This window comes from Falco rusticolus, chromosome 3, assembly GCF_015220075.1.
Source record: "Falco rusticolus isolate bFalRus1 chromosome 3, bFalRus1.pri, whole genome shotgun sequence".
Lineage (NCBI taxonomy): Eukaryota > Metazoa > Chordata > Aves > Falconiformes > Falconidae > Falco > Falco rusticolus.
Window position 1 is genome coordinate 49,138,245 of NC_051189.1, and position 17,897 is coordinate 49,156,141.

General features: G+C 38.1%; 1 protein-coding gene across 3 annotated transcripts in view; it reads right to left on the reverse strand.

Annotated features, from left to right (window-relative positions):
• Positions 1 to 17,897, reverse strand: part of SNTG1 (syntrophin gamma 1) — a 358,445-nt gene that overhangs the window by 163,324 nt on the left and 177,224 nt on the right. The window contains exons 2-3 of one of the 3 annotated variants that reach the window (XM_037381799.1): positions 13,451 to 13,505; positions 2,671 to 2,805 (exon numbers count right to left, since the gene is read on the reverse strand). In XM_037381799.1, coding sequence (XP_037237696.1) covers positions 2,671 to 2,805; positions 13,451 to 13,477 — 162 coding nt within the window. In that variant the 5' untranslated portion in view covers positions 13,478 to 13,505. Of the gene's footprint in view, positions 1 to 2,670; positions 2,806 to 13,450; positions 13,508 to 17,897 lie in introns of those variants that run through there. The other 2 variants (XM_037381800.1, XM_037381801.1) reach the window with 2 other exon arrangements.

Consider the following 17,897-nt stretch of genomic DNA (forward strand, 5'->3'; position numbering starts at 1 on the left):
CTCGACAGCGAGAACCCATCCCTCCCTAACAGCCTGTAGTCAAAGAATGTCCCATTGCCATAGAAGCCAAAACCCTCATGACAGCAGCAGCTGGAAGTCCACATTTACATGATGTGCATTATATGCCTATTTCTGGCTGCACCCATTCCCCTTACTGGTAAAACGGAAGAGAAACTAACTTGGGCACCAAATTCTTTCACTTGCACTCACAGGGCTTTGCAGTCTTCCTTGATTCTGCCCAGGTTCTGGCTCGTGGTGCCGTTCGTGCCCACGTGGAACAGCACCAGAGGACACAGCAGTTTGTGCTCTGGGCAATATGTGGCACCCTCCCCGCAGTACCTCGGACCTCAGCTCCCGGCAGCAGCCCACCTCACCTGACCCCTACCAGCTGCAGATGGGCGCCGCAGTGCCCCCCAAACGACAGGCACCCACTGCAAGCGCCCAGCGTGTCTTTTTGCAGTGACCAAGGTGCTGCTGGTGCTGGTACGGTATCTCCACACAGACCTTGCTTATGGGTGTCTGTAGCTGCTAAAGCTTCATATCTGCTTCTGGTTGTAATGCAGGAGGGTGGGGACTGAAGCAGAGGCCTGCTTTTGTCGGTCACTAGGGTCCAAGGTGCCTCATCCTCTGGGGTGTCCGTGACAGGAGCTGGTTCTGAAGCCTCCTGTCAGTCTCCACCTCAGAGCCCCTAATACTGCGCAGCCTTTTAACTGCTTCCTGCAACTTGGCCGCCTGCCGTAACAGAGTGTCAGCCTGCGCACACCTGAGGCAGGTACTTACCTGTTCTTCAGGAGAAGGCTCAGGGCACTAGTGGCAACCTGCCACCTGTGCTGAAGCCTCCTTACTTACCAGTTCCGCCTGGGTGGAAGCATCAAACATCGCAGGGCCTTCTCTGTGGACACACTGGCTTTAACCCTGAGGGGAGTGCCCACCATCCCAGCAGAGACCCAGAGTGCCTCCCTGGGTTCTGGACCTTTGTGCAGGGTGCACAGCCCTCCCTGTGGGCCCTCCTGTGTGAACTGCCATGGCATGTCCTGCTCACTAGGGCTCTCCAGGGCCACTTATATCTCCCGCAGTTGCTCTTTGAAATGCCTAAGATGTGTCAGCCTCGCTCGTGAGAGATGCTGGCTCCTGGAAGGGTATTCAGCAATTCCTTGGGTTCCCCTGACCCAGGAACCCCCTGCCCACCTCGATAGCCTGGGCACAGACCTTACTGCTGCCGGCACTTCATTCCTTGCTGGCTGAGTTTGTTGCTAATTGAACAGCTATAGACTGAGCTTGAACTCATAATTTCTTTCTGTCTGGGCTTCTAGATGTCCTGTATGTTGAGGAATGGTACTGTTTGATTGGTAAAAGGTGCACCTATACTGCATATAAAGCACACAGACCTGTATTAGTAAATTCTATTTGCACAGTACGAAAGTCTCAAAAGATAATGTCAAATTTGTCATGCAAAGAAACCCAGCCTGTATGGAGACAACGTAGGCAGAGTGTTCCTTTTGTTTCAGAGAAAAACTCAGAACCATTCACCTTGAGATGTTCATAACAGAGAGATGGGTTCTCCTATACATTTTCCATTAATCTTCCACACTGTCAGCACTGCTAACATTCCATCAATTTATTTCTGGTTTCTGCTTTCTATCTTTTTATTACACTTCTTTTTAGAGATACAGAGATGTGGCAACAGCAGCAATTAATTAATAAAAGACAGACATAATAGCAGTCACACAACATTTGCATAAACAGATATTACACTGCTATGCCTCACAAGATTTAACTTAAAATCCTATGATGATTTTATTTAGCTCAAAATGAGACAAGAATGGGTATGATATTTTTCCATATATCTTAAAAATGCCTCTGCAAAATATAATTACAGTATCTATAAAAATATCTATAGAAATGAATAGTAAATAGTTTATAATAATTTTTGCTATCTTCTATAATTAAATAAAAACTTTAGCATTAGAGTAGTTCCAGAACCTACAATATTATTCTGTGTTACATTTTAGAGATCTTTCAAATAATTGCCTGCAAAGCTCAGTTTCTTGTCCACAAAATTCAATACGATGCTTAAACAAGGAATGTGACACATCACGTAAAAAAAGTAATACATAAATCACACTATTACACTGTTCCAGCTGAAGTCCATCTTTATTAACATGATGTGCCGGTAAAACCAGTGATCTTCACAGCATGGATTGGCAGCATGCACAAAGTCTGGTGTTGTGCTACCATATGAAGCAATGAAAGCAACAGAGGATAGCAGATAAGTCCTCTACCAGCAAAGCCCTGCCATAACAACTATCCATTAACTGTCTTATCAACTCTACAGACAATACTCAGATATGTAAGTACATTGAGATATGTGTACTTGTGCCATCACAATGCTTACGTCATTCCTATCTCAATCAGTGGCTCCAATATTCAATGGTGAGTGCAGAGAAAAAATACTGCAGTCATGCATATAACTTATTATCTTACTGCTGCTTCTTAGATGAGTATTGCTAAGGTTAAACATACTTAGTGTTAACAGAATAAAATGGAATATCAAACCATGGGAGTAAATGCATACATATGCATTTGCACATATGCACACACACACATACACACAGAGTATTTTTGCTTTTTATAAAGTACATCTTAAAGAAAAAAATAAAAACTACTTACACCAGAATAGAAAGGCTCACCAGACACACAGATCACATCCTGCTCCTGGATCATCAAAATATCTTTGGCTAAGTGCAGTCGCACTTTGAAAGGCTCCTGGTTACCATCCTGCAGCAAACAAATCCCTGTCTTTGTCTTCAAAGGAAGGAATAAAGAAAAAAAAAAAAAAAAGTTTTCTCAGCATTTTGCATTACTTGGAAGTGGTATTTTGAAACAGAAGAGCTGAGATAGGTACAGTTACCATAAATACATCAACAAATATCCAAAACTATTACCAGTGATCACTGCATTAATTTACTGTGCTCAGACTACAAGAGAATGATGGTTACAGCAGCAAGTAGCGAAGGCAGACTGCAATAAAAAAGTGCTATTCTGCCCATGATGAATCTGTGAAACTCCTTTCAGATTGCTTCAGAGCAACTCTGCTCTTACTTTCCATCTCTTTATTAAATGATGACACCTCACTTGGAAATGAAAGCTGATGTTCCACATATTACACTGATTTTGACACAGAAATACGTACAACACTGCCAAACTAGCCAGATATGAGCACTGACAGCCTACATGAACCTGTAGTGGACCTTTCCTAATCTTTTTTCCTTCCTTATGCTTTTATGTTCCTTTTCAAATGAGGGTGCTGAAGTTAAGAATAATAGAAGAGAGATCAAAGAATGCAACTCTGTCTAGTAACTTTCTTTTTGCTCCGCTTCTGTGTTTTACATTTATGGTTAGAGATCTGAATTCTGTAGGACTTTTCAATATACAATAAAGGCCTTTCCAACAACTTAACAGCTTCATTTTGCTAGTACCTACTTGTGCTACTTATTTTGAGCACTATACATAAGAGGTTTGAGTAGCGGAAAAGTCTGCATGATTAAGTACCTGCAGTATTTAGTAATGTTTCCCTGAATGCTGCGTTGAAAATAGCATTCTACAACACTGCATAAATGGACAAAAGTCATGTTGGTATAGCATTTTTGGTATGAGAAATTTGCTTACAAACAATTAAAAAATTTAGCCTTACAACATGTAATTCACCAATATTAATACTTATACCTATTTATTGCATAGGTGCAGATATGTAAGTATACATGTATGTATCTCAGAAGAAAATTCATATACAAAAAGTATTTAAAATCTTGGACCCATCAGTGCCAATAATAAAACTTCAATTGTCTTCATTCAGGTCAGATATCAATCCACACTCCATAAAAAGTTGGCTAGAGAGATCAAAGAAACAAAAGTCTTGCTGTGAACTTTAACTGCCAAGGTTGACCTGGCTGAATCCAAGGGCTCTTTCTCAGACAAGAGTTTAAAAGAGAATTTAGAATATCTCCCCATAAAGTGCTCTGATACCTTACATCCATCGTGTGGAGAGAACACAAATATGGAACTGACTGTAGGTAATGGCAGAAGAAAAGTTTAAATTGTTCTCAAGAGGTTTTAAAAGAGGTGGAAAGGTCAAGGACAACCTTTAAATAGCTCTACGTAATGTCCTCCACCAACAAACTATTCTGTCACTTCTGCTCCATGCTCAACACTCAAGCTTAGGAAATTGTTTTCCCTTGGACACTAGTAACGAATGTATATAACTCAGCCATAACTTTGAAAGTGGCTTTGATGTTTTTATTATTTTTAAGTTAAGTAAGAAATAAAAATGAAGAGGTCTACACACTAAACTCACACAGAGGTCAGTGAAAGCTCTGGTCAGAAGACATCATACAGCCTTGTTCTAACATTCAGGTATTTTTTTTTTCATTTTTTTTTTTTTAACAGGATGAGACAGAAACTGATTGACATGGACAGGCAAATAATAAAAATGTAAAATGTCTTTCTCCTGCACAAAAGTTTGCAGACCTGCCCTTCCACCTCCCAGGATAACTGGCAATGGAATAAATTCTGCCCCTGATTATAGTAACTGCCTCCCTGCTGAGGGGCTTCTTTGTGCAAATTAGAGGCAGATAACCACAGCAGACATAATTAGCCATTTAGAATAAAATTAAAATTCAAGTTGGCTTCTAAATGTGTATGGACTGAGCTTATTCAGTCTGAACAAGGAGACCAATTTTGGGAACATCAAAATATTTTGGCCTTTGGAAAGATCAGTCATACACACTCAGGGGTCTTATTTACATCAGACACTCTAAAATGTAATGAACCACTTCAGTGTTGTTGGGCTTTATGAAAGCTGGTTTACGATACAGTTCAAAATTAAATCTTCGATTATATAACCTCATTCCCTTTCCCACCTGAAAGCAGCGTTAACAACCATGTGAAAAAGGAGAAGCATGTAGTTTAGTTTCATTAGATAAGCTCAAGAGAAGTCCTTGAGAACAAAGACTGGAAGTTATTTATTTCATTGTTTCATTTCTGTCTGCCGAAATTTCTTTTTTCTTCTGCACCCCGTGCCCTTTCAAAGCATCCAATAAACTGAATCAAATAAAGATATGAGCTCCTGCATCCTCATCCAGAGTTTGAACTTCAGAAAGATGTCCTGTATATATGGTTTCATTTAAATTACCATGCACATCAACATTTTTCATCCATGTGGCCCCTGTAAAATAGATCTGGTTGGAGTATGATCATATGTCTAGCTTATATCCCTGCCATCTCTAACATTTTAAGAGCTCAGATGGTATGCATGTGTTTGTGTGAGGTGTGGGGTCATAACTGATGTTAGCTTTTGTACTCATTACTAATTGTTAAGATATTCCATGAGAGGGTGTGCAAAAAAATACCCTTCAAGCATTCTACATTCCACTGGCAGAGGACTCTGCCCTATCCCTGACTTACAGCAATAAAACAGCATACAGCACGTAAGCCACACTACTGTAACTGTCAGTATGACTCCATGCAAGGCATCCTCTGGTGCTCAAATGTGTGATGGACTTCATCACCTTAAAACAGACATTGACAGAGAAGCATAGGTCAGCTGATAACAATTTGTTACGCCAATACACCTTGACTGTATGTTTGAGACAAAATCGCCAGGAACTTTGCCCTGCTTACATTTATAGCATCCTACTTTCTTCATCCTATGTATAGAGTTTGGCACCTGTTGTGAAGAGGGCAAGAAACTGAGTAAAGTTGCACATGTTTATGAAGCAGATGAGCTAGACTAAGGAATGGATATTTAAGCAAAATACAGTGGTGGAAGAATGAGTTTCCATATGGGAGAGGAGTCAGTGACTTCAATAAAAGCAGTGGTGAAGGAAGGCAGAGGTAACTACGTGACAGATGCAGTGAATGTTGCACCTGCACAGTACTGCCTCTGTCGCGTCATTCTACACCCTTTTAAGCTGAGTTAGACAAGAACACTGATGCGGCAAGAGCTGATGTTCTTGGCAGGAGTTTAGAGACTGCCTACTGTTCCTGAAATAAAATAACTACAAGAGGAGCTGAAAACTCATCCCTCTCTGCTTTGCTACACCAGTTTGTATTGAACTTTCTACTTCAGATCACTATCAGAGAACCATATAGGTTGGCAGAGCCCTCAAGGCAGACTGCTTCTACAAAGAACATGGTCACATCTTTATTATTATCAACAACAAGGCAGTGAAAAGAAGGCCATTTAAAAATCTTTTTCCATTACACCCTGACTTACAGCACATTGTCCATATTAGCTCTGTATAAAGACCTGGCCCTAATAACTTGCCTAAAATGAATTTAGAAAAGCTTACATACCATAAACACCTTGGTGCAATATATATTTGGCCCTCAAAATATTTCAAAATTCATTTCAGATAAAATATACACAAAACCTACAGTCTATATATTTTGCTAGTAGCAGAGTCTCTACCAAACATACACCTAAATTAATACTCTATGAGAAAAAATTTTAGAGTTACCTATTGATTTCAAAGTCAGTTTCCTGGAGGACTTCCAACATTTTATTTATTTTTTTAAAATTTATCTGGCCTAAATAAGGCTACTGACAGGTTTTCTGTTGAAGAAGTTTCTGTTCACATTTCCCACTATTTGTTGCTTTCCTTGTAATTTCTTATAAGAAAAAAAAAATCTAAAACTTTTCTGTGTTTTTTTCTGGAGGAGACTTATTCAGTATTTCTGGCAATTTTAAGTACTCTTCATTAGTTTTCAGGCTATATATGACTATCTTTTTGTTTATGCTATCTTATCTCTTTTGCCTTGTGGTAATAAAACAATTAAGGTAGCTTCGCTTCTTCTAGGTTCAAATCAGTAGGAAGACTTCAACAGATAGGTCAGTTTATATATATATATATATATATATATAAACTCTGCAATTTAGTTTTAAGCCACGAAATCTATTTCTATCATCAAGAAATACCACTAAGGAGAATGGGTTGCAGAAACTGCCTTAAATATGTATATAGTTTAGTTCAGACTAATATCCACATTTTTGTATGTTCATTTGAACTGAGGCTGACCTCTGAGTATTTAGAGATGTGCCTGTCACTCCTTTATAATCACAGCTATTATAATAAAAAGGAAAATTGAATCGGAGGTATAAAGGCAATGAATACGAGATGTAGGAATATGTGTCAGAAGCACATAAAAGATGTTTTTTTGAATGGTCCAGCTACTCATTCTGTGGAGGTGTTGCTATCATAAGTGAAAAGCATATATATTGTCAAAAATGGGAATGCAGTCCAGATACACAGGGATGCGTTCAGCTTGTCATTCAGAACATCTTTTATCAGATACCAAAATCTTCCAATGCAAAGGATAGCAAGTCCATTCCCACAGGAGTTTTACACTCCAACCTGAAAGAACTGCAGGAAAATTTCAAATTTGTACTTAATCTTCTTTTTCTTTGATTTTTCCAGGTATTTGACAGGTAAGTATTTGGCTATGACATTCTTCTTGTAAGAATACAGTCTTACAGAGAATTTCCTTTTTTCATAGTCAGATTAATTCAATATGTAAAGTAGACATTTATAACAAAACATATATTTATATAAGTATCTGTATATATGAGCTTCTTACTCAACTAAGGTATTTTTTAGAGCAAAGCCTTTCATTTTCTGACACTATAAACAAACAAGTTTTGATGTCTGACTTGCCAGTAAGCTTACTAGGACTAGATTATATCACTACAGTTGAGACCAAGAGATAAGATATCATAAAATTGAACGCTATTGCGTGAACATGCATGTTTCTTCAAATTTAATTCACCTATTACATGACATTCTGACAGGCATTGAAAATTGGCAGTCATTTTCCATCTTGTGATTGTGAGATTAAATTATGAGTTGAAGCTAGATTTAAGAAAAATTGCACAAACCAAAGGTATTAGAAATCCCAGCATTGCCATTTGATAGCATTTATAAACAAAGGAAATAATCATCTTAGGCTAAAAAGTGCAAATCAGAAGCTGGCATAAAGGTGATGGGAAACAGTCCAAAATAGTATATAATAAAATTTATGAAATAAAGTAATGAGAAGGTCAAAATACTGCTTAAAAATTAAAACACATTCTGTGGCAGGCAAAAAACCCCAACAAGATGGATATTGAAACAGAGGTCACTAGACTTGTGAACAAAATTGCATCAAATTACAAAGTTTGTGAACTCTACAAGAATATTGATAGGATTCATAAAGCAGAGGACAGATTACCAATTCAAACTAATGCTTCAAAGAAACAGTGGAGCGCACTGTAAAAACAGATGAATAGACTATAAACATGAAAATGAATGGGGTGTTTACTAATTTAAGTAAGTTTGACGTTATGTTAGAAATAAAAAAAGCCAAGCTAATACAAGGATGGGATTTCAAAAGTCAGGAAGTTAGAAAAGTTAAAAAGGTGCTCATGCAGCTTGTTCATCAAGCACATGGAAAATATCAACTTTAGGTAAAAAAAAAAGTATCTAAGGGGAAAATGTTCTAATGCATTACAAACATCCCAAGTCTTCAATTTAATCAGAAGGGTACTTTCACTGCAGAGGACAGTACTGTGTCAGAGATTGAGGTTATCTTCCAAGAGATAGTTTTCAGAATATAGAATAAGGTCAAGTGAAGACAGGAGAGCGTTTAAAGAACCCAGTGACTCTACAATTTATGCTCTTGTAAAGTTCAGAAAGCTCAGGATAAAGGGTAAAAGATGAGATGGGTAGTCTTATGGTTTAGAAATTGTTGAATAAGTACAAGAACCAGTGCAATGGACGCCTTTGCTGATCCACGAGGGAAAAGAGCAAAATCCACAATAACTAAATGAAGAATAATTAAATATGAAACAATGGAAAACTTCCCACAGCTAGCAAGTGGAGAAGCCACAACAAAAAATTAACTGTAAGTTTCCCATCATCAGATACCAAGTAGTTTCCCTTAGAAAAAATATGTGTATGTGTGTAAGACCTCATTTTTTGTAGTGCTATTTGAATTGTCTAGCACAGAAGGTATTTTCTTGGAGAATAAAACTACTTAAGGATGACTTGAAAGGCAGCACAGACTATAGATAAGATGCTTCAGAAAGAAAATAATCATTAGGACCATAGGCATCATCTTGGGATTGACATCAATGTGTACCTGTCTACATATAAATCTTTAAGCTCTCATTATGATCAATGCTTGTTATAGACAAAAAGCACACAGAGCAATTCAGCAGGTTTTCGGAGAAGGGAATTGCTCACTAGGCTCCACTGACTGTACTACTCAGATCTGCAGTAGGAACTTAGGCACAAAGTGCATGTGCAGGTACCTACAAGTAGGCAAGACCACGTCAGTGTCCAAATCTCAAACCAAATCCCACTAGTAGACACTAGAAAAAATAAGGGATGCATGAAAACATCATTACTATGAAAGGACAAGGTTCCCTCAGAGACATTCAATGCACTGGAGCAGCAATTATTCAGAATTAAATGATTAGATTAAGGAGAAAAAAAAAAAGTGTCATGGACACTACAGAAAACATGCTCTAGACTCAGTGCATCTATGTGGAATATTTTGCTTTTATGCTAGTTGATACTCATTACAAACCATTTACTGCCATTAGCAAGGATGAGGATGGAAGTAGCAATGAGAGTCTGAGCCGCACTCATAATTTTTTGGAGGGTGAGCTCAGCTCTTCTACAGTGGTGGTGGTTACAGAACTCAAGGAAGGGGAAAGAAGGGCAGTAAGATATTCAGAAGAAAGAAAGAGGGGAAGAAGAGGAAGATCAAATAGCCAAGTTGCCTCCTGACAGCTTTTATTGCCATCATCAAAATCTACCTAGTAACTATTTTGGCATAGACCAGAGATTATTTTTCCCAGATACACAGTACATTGGAGAATTTGATACAAGAGGGGATGGAGGGGAAAGAAGCCTCGAAGTTGTAAATGTAGTGACTAAATAACCAATTAAACAAATGTACATGGAGCAAAGTCTACAGCTACTTTATGTTTCATGTCAGTAGTTGAAATAAATAAAATAATACCAAAATATCTGTGGCTTGGAGTGACTAAACTGTTGTTGAAGAGAACGACAAGTTAATAAAGGAGATAGTGTCACTATGGTATTTTATTTAGTCAGTATCATCTTTTTCATAAGAAGCTCAAGTATTAGATGAAGTTTTGGTGAAAAGTCTGGCAAACGTTAAGGTATTAAGAAAACTGTATTAAAAGTAGTAACTGAAAAGTATATACTGGGAACTCAAACACCTGACAGAATGGATGATTACACCTCATACTGAACTCATGAACAATCATTCAGTAATTACTTAATATTTGGGTAGTGAGCTTGAAAAGACTGTCCACATCAGTAGAAAAAAAAAAAAATAACCCTTCTGGAATCCGCAAAGTAGATAAAAACCACAACTGTAAGGTTATGTGATAAAATCTTGTCTGCACACACACAAAGGAGTACATACAGACTATAGCAGATGGGGGAAGTCCAAATAACAACCTCCCAGTTCCATCAAAGGGAACATCAGCCTACTGAAGGCCCATCACCACAAGTCCAGAAGAGTACAGGAGCACAACGGCAGGCAGGGACCCAAATTAAGGACTCAGACAAGGGACTTCTGGTCTGGTCACCTGCCAGGGCTGTCCCGGGACAGCCTCAGCCCCAGTGTCTAGCTGTGAAACCCATCATGACAACAAAAAAACAGAGCACCTTTTGGACTAAGTGGGGGTCTCTGCCTGGGAGTGTGGGATGCAGGTTTTGACTGTGCAGGACTTATTATGGGATGTTTAGGGGAGGAACTAAAGGTGGGGAAAGGGATTCAGCGATTTGGTGACAAACAAGTAGGGGAAAATAGAGCATTAAGGGGGAGAAAAAGGGGTTGGTCACATGTAAATGGTTTTCTGGTCATTATGCTTTTCTGACCATGCCCTAACCCTGGTCAGTGCAGTCTGTTCTATTGTCTTTATTAAATTCCTTAAATTATTTTCCAGGGAAAGGGATTCTGTGGTGTGTGATTCTGTGTGTGCGTGTGTGTGTGATCTTCTGTGCCTGCAGCTGGAGAGGGGCTGAGGCCTTAGGGGCTTGTATGCTCAGCTGTTAGCAACTGGGAAGATTGGGATCCAGGGGTAGCTGCAGGGCAGACTGTCGACACTGTACATACATACACATAAATTCTCATGAGAGGATGTCCATCCTGCTCAGCCAGAGAAGGAAGCAGGATGAGGCTGTTGGTGCTGTTTGTGCGACTGCTCTGTGTGTTTGTATGTGATCTGAGTGGTTGGTCATATGATAAGTATATACATAGTATATACTTATCCACATATATATATGAATACATGTACTGTGTATGTGTGCTCCATGTGCATATGCCTATTGTGGATACTGTCACTACTGCTTGGATCTGGGGGCATGGAGCTGCAGTAGGCTTCCCTTCCAAGCTTTCAGATCCAGCTCAATACATATTCCCCTGAACAAAATCCAAAGTAGATGATGCCCGAAAATGATAGGGGTGAGGGGTTAGTTAAAAATTACACTATGTGTAAACATAAGGCTGCTGATGATTTATTTAGACATAAGTAATTGAAAAAAGTAGGTTGAAAGTCTATATTTTATTAACTTCCATTGTTTTGGGGGGAAAGACGTAGATCACAGTTTTCAAAATTTCTTGGAAGTGACACCACTGATTCTGTGGCACAAAGCTCATTTTACACAAAGCAGACAAACTGGGGTTGAATCCACTTCATTTAATTTTATTGCTTTAGAAGCTAAAGGGGCTTCTTTAGGGTCTCCAGATTACAGACCTTTTTTTAGAGTGGGCGGAGTCATCCTCTCCTTCCCTTGTCTATCATGGAAGCTGCAACAAAAGCAGCTGATTTTTAAAGAGCTAAATCTGAAATCTATACTACCATTAGAAGCTAGATAGAGCAAGAAAGAGAACCATCAATGTACTTGCACTGTAAAATCTAAGATAGGTCTCATATGAGAGGTCACCTTTCTGTGGCTGCTCTTTTCATTACTGCTGCTGGGCATAGAGTTAATTGCCCTTAAATAATCTATACTAGCGTACAGTAATTAAAGACAAACAAACAAACCCCAAAACAAACAAAGAATCAAAATGCTCTTATTATCCTGTTTTAACTTCTGGTCAGTCTTGAAGTGGTCAGACAGTTGGACTAGATGATCATTGTAGATCCTTTCTAACTGAATATATTCTAGTCTAAAAGCCAAACCTCAAAACTACCAAGAATGTTTTTTTCCAGGAAAATAATCTGGGATATACTGTGTTATAGAATGTAGACTGTGCATGGATCTTCTGAAGTATTAAAGCCTGATACATAGCATCCTGAACAAACATCACAGGACTCCTTCCCAAAGGCAAATTTCATTTCAATATTACTTTTTGACCCTACTACTCCTTTCAGAATGCTGTCTTGATTTAATGTTCTTTAGCGTGCTCCCCACTCCCCACCCCCCACCCCCCCATTTTATACTAATTGATTATCAGGTCAAAATTGGTTTTAGCTGTAGTTCTTGGTTCTAGTGCTGTTTCCATCCCTCCACATATTTTTTCATGGGATCATGGTCACACATAAAGATATAGCCAGTTTTCTTGTTCCCAGTCAAAACTTCCTAAACATCATTTACGATTCTCAGTGTACAGGTAATTGTTGTGATTTTTAAAATCATAATAACGCGTTGACATCATTATGTAATTTGATGTAAATAGTTCTCACTGCTCTCTCAATTGCTGAAGCTTTGAAACTGCAGTAAAACAATTTGTTCATAGACAATCATTAAATAAGATCTCCTTTCTAATGTCTATAATTACATCTGATTTACATACAAAGTATGAAAACAGAAAGCACTTCCCCCATCTCTAGTGGAGGGGGACTGAAGTATTGTATTGATTTTATCAAACTATACCTATTTTAAGCAAAAATAACTGTCTGATCTTATTTAATCAGAATGGAATTACTTTTCATTTTGGTCATCTTCAACAGCTTCCCCACTCAGCTTTTTACCATACTTCTACATTTCCCCCTTGATTTTGCTAAACAGCGCCAGAGATTTCTGGCTGCATTGACGTTTTTCCTTGTGCACAGGCTTTTAGATATAAATACTTCACAAATAGCAAAGCTCACACAAAACATAGCTAATTGCACCTACATTTGCCTAAAGAGGTAAATTGGGATGGACAGAGGTAAGAACTGGTGATGAATACACCTGGGCAAATTCTTTATTCTTCTACTACGAAGTCTGTCTGCCACGATAAAGCGATCATCTGAATAACATAAATTTGACTATGTAATTCCTCTCATTTCAGAAAAAAAGGGTAAAAAATAATTTTGCATATTAAAACAACTAAAAGTTTATTGATTTTGACTGTACTATTTTTTGAAAATAAAAATATCTGATCCTACCTCTTCACAGGCGGTCCTGAAATCCATGTGCTATGACACAGCAAGTGATATTTGTCTAAAATGGAGAGAAAGATTTCATTAGAATGAAAAAGATACTGCAAAACATAAAAGCTATCTGTCCGTGCTGAGCAACTGCAATTCCCTTTGTTAGGTCCAGCTATAGTCATCACTTAAAAAGAGAAATGATCAAAGATGAAACAGGATTAGGAAGTATAAGGTGTTAGAAGTTGTTCCTGGTCCTTACAAAATACACAGCCCAGTTTCACTGAATATGATGAAAGGAATGTTTATGCTTCCACAATCATGGGGCATTCAAACTTACTTTTCGTACTGCAAGCATAAATGTCTTTTTTCCCCAAAAAATAAGAGTATAATAGAATGTAACAGAAATTGAGACAATTAAGTTACTTTTCAGAATACCCTCTCTCCCTTAAAAGACTCTGGTTTGTTGTTTGTTTTTTCCCTCCCCTAATTAAAATCCATCATGCATCAAAACCTTTTGTCTCACATTTTATTAACATATATAATCTCTCCAAAGAAGTCAGTGTCATTTAACCGTGTCTACTATACAGAAATATTTATGAGGGAAAAAAAAAATGTTAGAAAAGTCAGGAATCTGTGTGAGTGCTCGCAAAATGTCATGCCAAAGCCTGTGTTTATTACTTTGCTTGGCCTTTACCTAAAGTGTATTCATCCCAATGCACACTTATGCATTCATTTATTTACGAGATAAAGCCACTGGCACAGGCTGTTATGAGAGGATAATAACAGTGTCCTGCTGCTGGTTCTGCAACAGAAATAAATACTCATGCATCAGTCAATAATATTTCCAGGAAACACTTCCTGGGCAAAACAGTAATTTCATTCAATGGGTGGAGAAATTAAACCTGCAACAAAATCCTCTACATCAACCATTTGCTATTCTGTATTAATTATGTGCTTACAATTATTTGTATATAGTACTCAAAGCTCCAACACAGAATTTGCCCCGTTAGCCTAAGTTTATAATAAAATTACACAAGCTGTACCTCATATAGCAAAAAAAGAGTAAGTCATAATAATAATAACAAAACCTCTTAATCTCTTAATTAAGTCTTTTAGATTTTTTTGCTGCTCTGAATGGAATTTTATTATACCAAAGCACACGCACACACATGAGGTTAATGTTCTCTATTTACTGAGCTCTGCCTGGATGACAGCCTGTGCTCTAGACTAATTTCTAGCAGAGTTAGCTTAGGTTACAATGCACAAGTTTAAACTGGACCTGTTATCATTCCTTCCTTATCAGCTTTACAAGTGCACCAAGATCCAACAAAGAACTGTATCTGTAATTCCGCTGTCAAAGTGCTCATAAAAAGCAAGGTCACTACTACCATCTTGGAGACTTTGCACTCTGGTGGAACTGTCATTGTGCAATGAAGTATGTTTCCTTTCAAGTTTTATGAACTCTCTTTCCAGGTGCTGAGTAAGCTGAAGGAGGCTTTACTCACCTTAGCAAAGTATTCTGAGGACATTTTAGCCTTCTGGATCTATAAACATATATATCTTTAAAATATAAACTGAAATACTGCACAGTGTTCTGAGGCCCTGATTATGTCAGGTATGTACATCAGTAATTCCTACTGCAGTCAAAACTGTATTCACTTATGTTATGGTCTGTCTTATCAATAGAAGTTCTTCAGAGTTTGGATTTGGGCAATTTTGGTTCCACAGTCAATGACAATTCTTCTTTGGTTCCTTTTTGGCTACTTTGATCTAAATCCTACGTAATCCAGGTAATTTCCACAAGTATTAATCCATTTTCTTGTGTGTTTTGTTGTTTGGGGTTTTTTTGTTATGCATTATGCATTTATTTGCTTATTTCAGAAATATTTGTATTACCACATAGAAGAACATTCAACAACAACAACTAGGCTTCACAGCATCATAACTGATTGTGTATAGAGCTCACGATCTAAAATAACTTCTAATTCTGCTCAGACTGTAATTTAGCAATCTTAGAAGTATGAAGCTTCACATGAATACCAAATTCTTTATTCAAAAACCCTTTAAAACCTCTTTTAAAATCCTTTTTTAAAACCCCAACATTTTAAACAGCACTGCCATTAACTCTGGTATGCTCAAAATTATTTCTGAAAGGTAGGAGTCATAATTCCCTGTCCTACACCTTTAGGGCTCTCATGGCAAACAGAGCCCTTGGCCTTCAGAGAGACAGTCATCAAATTATAAATATTGCCTCCCACTACCTGTCGATACTTGATGAATTTAGAATCATAGATTCATAGAACCATAAAATCATTTAGATTGGAAAAGACCTTTGAGATCATCAAGTCCAACCATTAATCCAGGACTGCCAAGTCCACCACTAAACCATGTCACTAAGCACTGCATCTATGCATCCTTTATACACTATCTTCCACCACCTCCCTGGGCAACCTGTTCCAATGCTTGACCACCCTTTCAGTGAAGAAATTCTTTCTAATATCCGATCTAAACCTCCGCTGGCTCAACTTGAGGCCATTTCCTCTTGTCCTGTCACTAGTTATCTGGGAGATGAGACCGACCCTTTCAGGGAGCTGTAGAGACCAGTAAGGTCCCCGCTAAGTCTCCTCTTCTCCAGGATAAACAACCCCAGCTCCCTCAGCTGCTCCTCACAAGACTTGTCCTCCAGACCCTTCACCAGCTTCATTGCCCTGCTTCATTTACCTGCCAATCGCCTTGATCATACCTGCTTTTTTTCCCTACATGCTAAATTACAAATAGGTAAAAGAAAATATACAACAAATACTGTCCTGACATCCATTTTCTACAGAAATAACTTCCTTGTTTCATACAGAAAGTTTGCACACAGAGTTTCTTCTGTGTAGACTGGTTAGAGGCAATTTTTCATCATCTGTGACAACCACTTTTACTATTAAAATATCTAAAATGTAAATCTGGAACTACGTAAGTATCATTACAAAATATATAATATTCATTGCAATGAGTGCACCTGTTTCTCAAGCATTCAATAGCTCAGTTACCAATCTTTGTAATATAGCTGCCACTGCTTCTGTATCCCTCTGTCTTCCACCGAATCTTGCCTGCAGCTCATACAGAGAAGCTAAGCCCATTATCAATGTTCTTTTTCTGACTATCAGCAATTTTGTAACACTTGGTATTTTAGAAACAGCACATACAAGGTTTGATTACAAAGGCAAGTAACTCATAAATCAGCTCAGAAACATCATTTCCAGCATTTACACCATAAATAAACACTCTAGATGATTAAATTACAGGAACACATATAATGCATCATGCAGAAATGTTACGATCTTATGCTGGTAAAATGCCTCAGTGATTAGAAACTGTCTCCTCCTGCATTACATGAAAAAAGGCAGAAAATATAAAGCCAAGTAATTTCAAAAATAAAACATGTAAAACGACAAACTGTGAAACCCACTGCTGACAGATATCCCCCATCAGTCTCTGGCTAACCTCTGCAATCTGTTTATCTCTAAATCACAGCAACTTTCAACAGAGCACCTTTCAAGCTCTTTTAGGAGCTTCCTTCAGTCTACTGGCTATCAGCCCACAGCACCCTTCAGCCTCAATATTTGATCTTTTTTTGTCCCTCCCCAGCCTTAGATTGCTTAGTGACAAACTGTGCACCAAAGGGTGAGAAAGGAGCTGCCTCTGGCTCTGAAGGGAGCAAACAGAAACATGTCAGGATAGAGTAGAGTGTGCAAGGACATGGGGAGGCATAAGCAGTGTGCATTACTCAAAGAGAAAGAATGGCTCCAAGAGCAGTGAAGCTTCCTCTGAATGGGTTGGGAACCACAGCATACAAAATATGTAAACAAGCAAGCTTTGAAAAGTTACTTTCATTCCTTTCAACTTAATTTGCAATCTGCACTTCCTCCAAAACTGAGTTACCAAACACATTTAGCTCATCTCTGCTGATTGTAAAGGAGGTAACACATGACAGACAGGTTGGGAAAAGAAATTGACACCCCCTTGACAGAACAAGCAGTTATTCAATACTGAAGAAACATTTACCAAACAGTATTATTAAAGCATTTGTGTTCTAAAGGGAAATCAATGGCAAAAACATAACAGTAACGTTGAAGGCTATGGCAGCCCTCAGAGACAAAGCTTCATTTAGGATAATGCATTGAGCACTTGAGCTATGCTCTGATTTTCTTATAATAAATCATGTCATATTCCAGTGGTATAATAAATGTAATTTCACAAAGTAATTCCATGACTGAATACTCCAGTATACTTAATAAAATAAGATAGCAAACCAAAAGAAAATTTCATGTGCACACAACAGTAGTAGGAGACACTGTAAAGTGTTGGGAACATCACAAGCCGAATAAAATACTATTGAAGCAATAGCAGGAAAGACTTCATTCTGAAGGTTACTGGTGAAAAGTAAGAATACAATACTGTATGCACAAGTAAC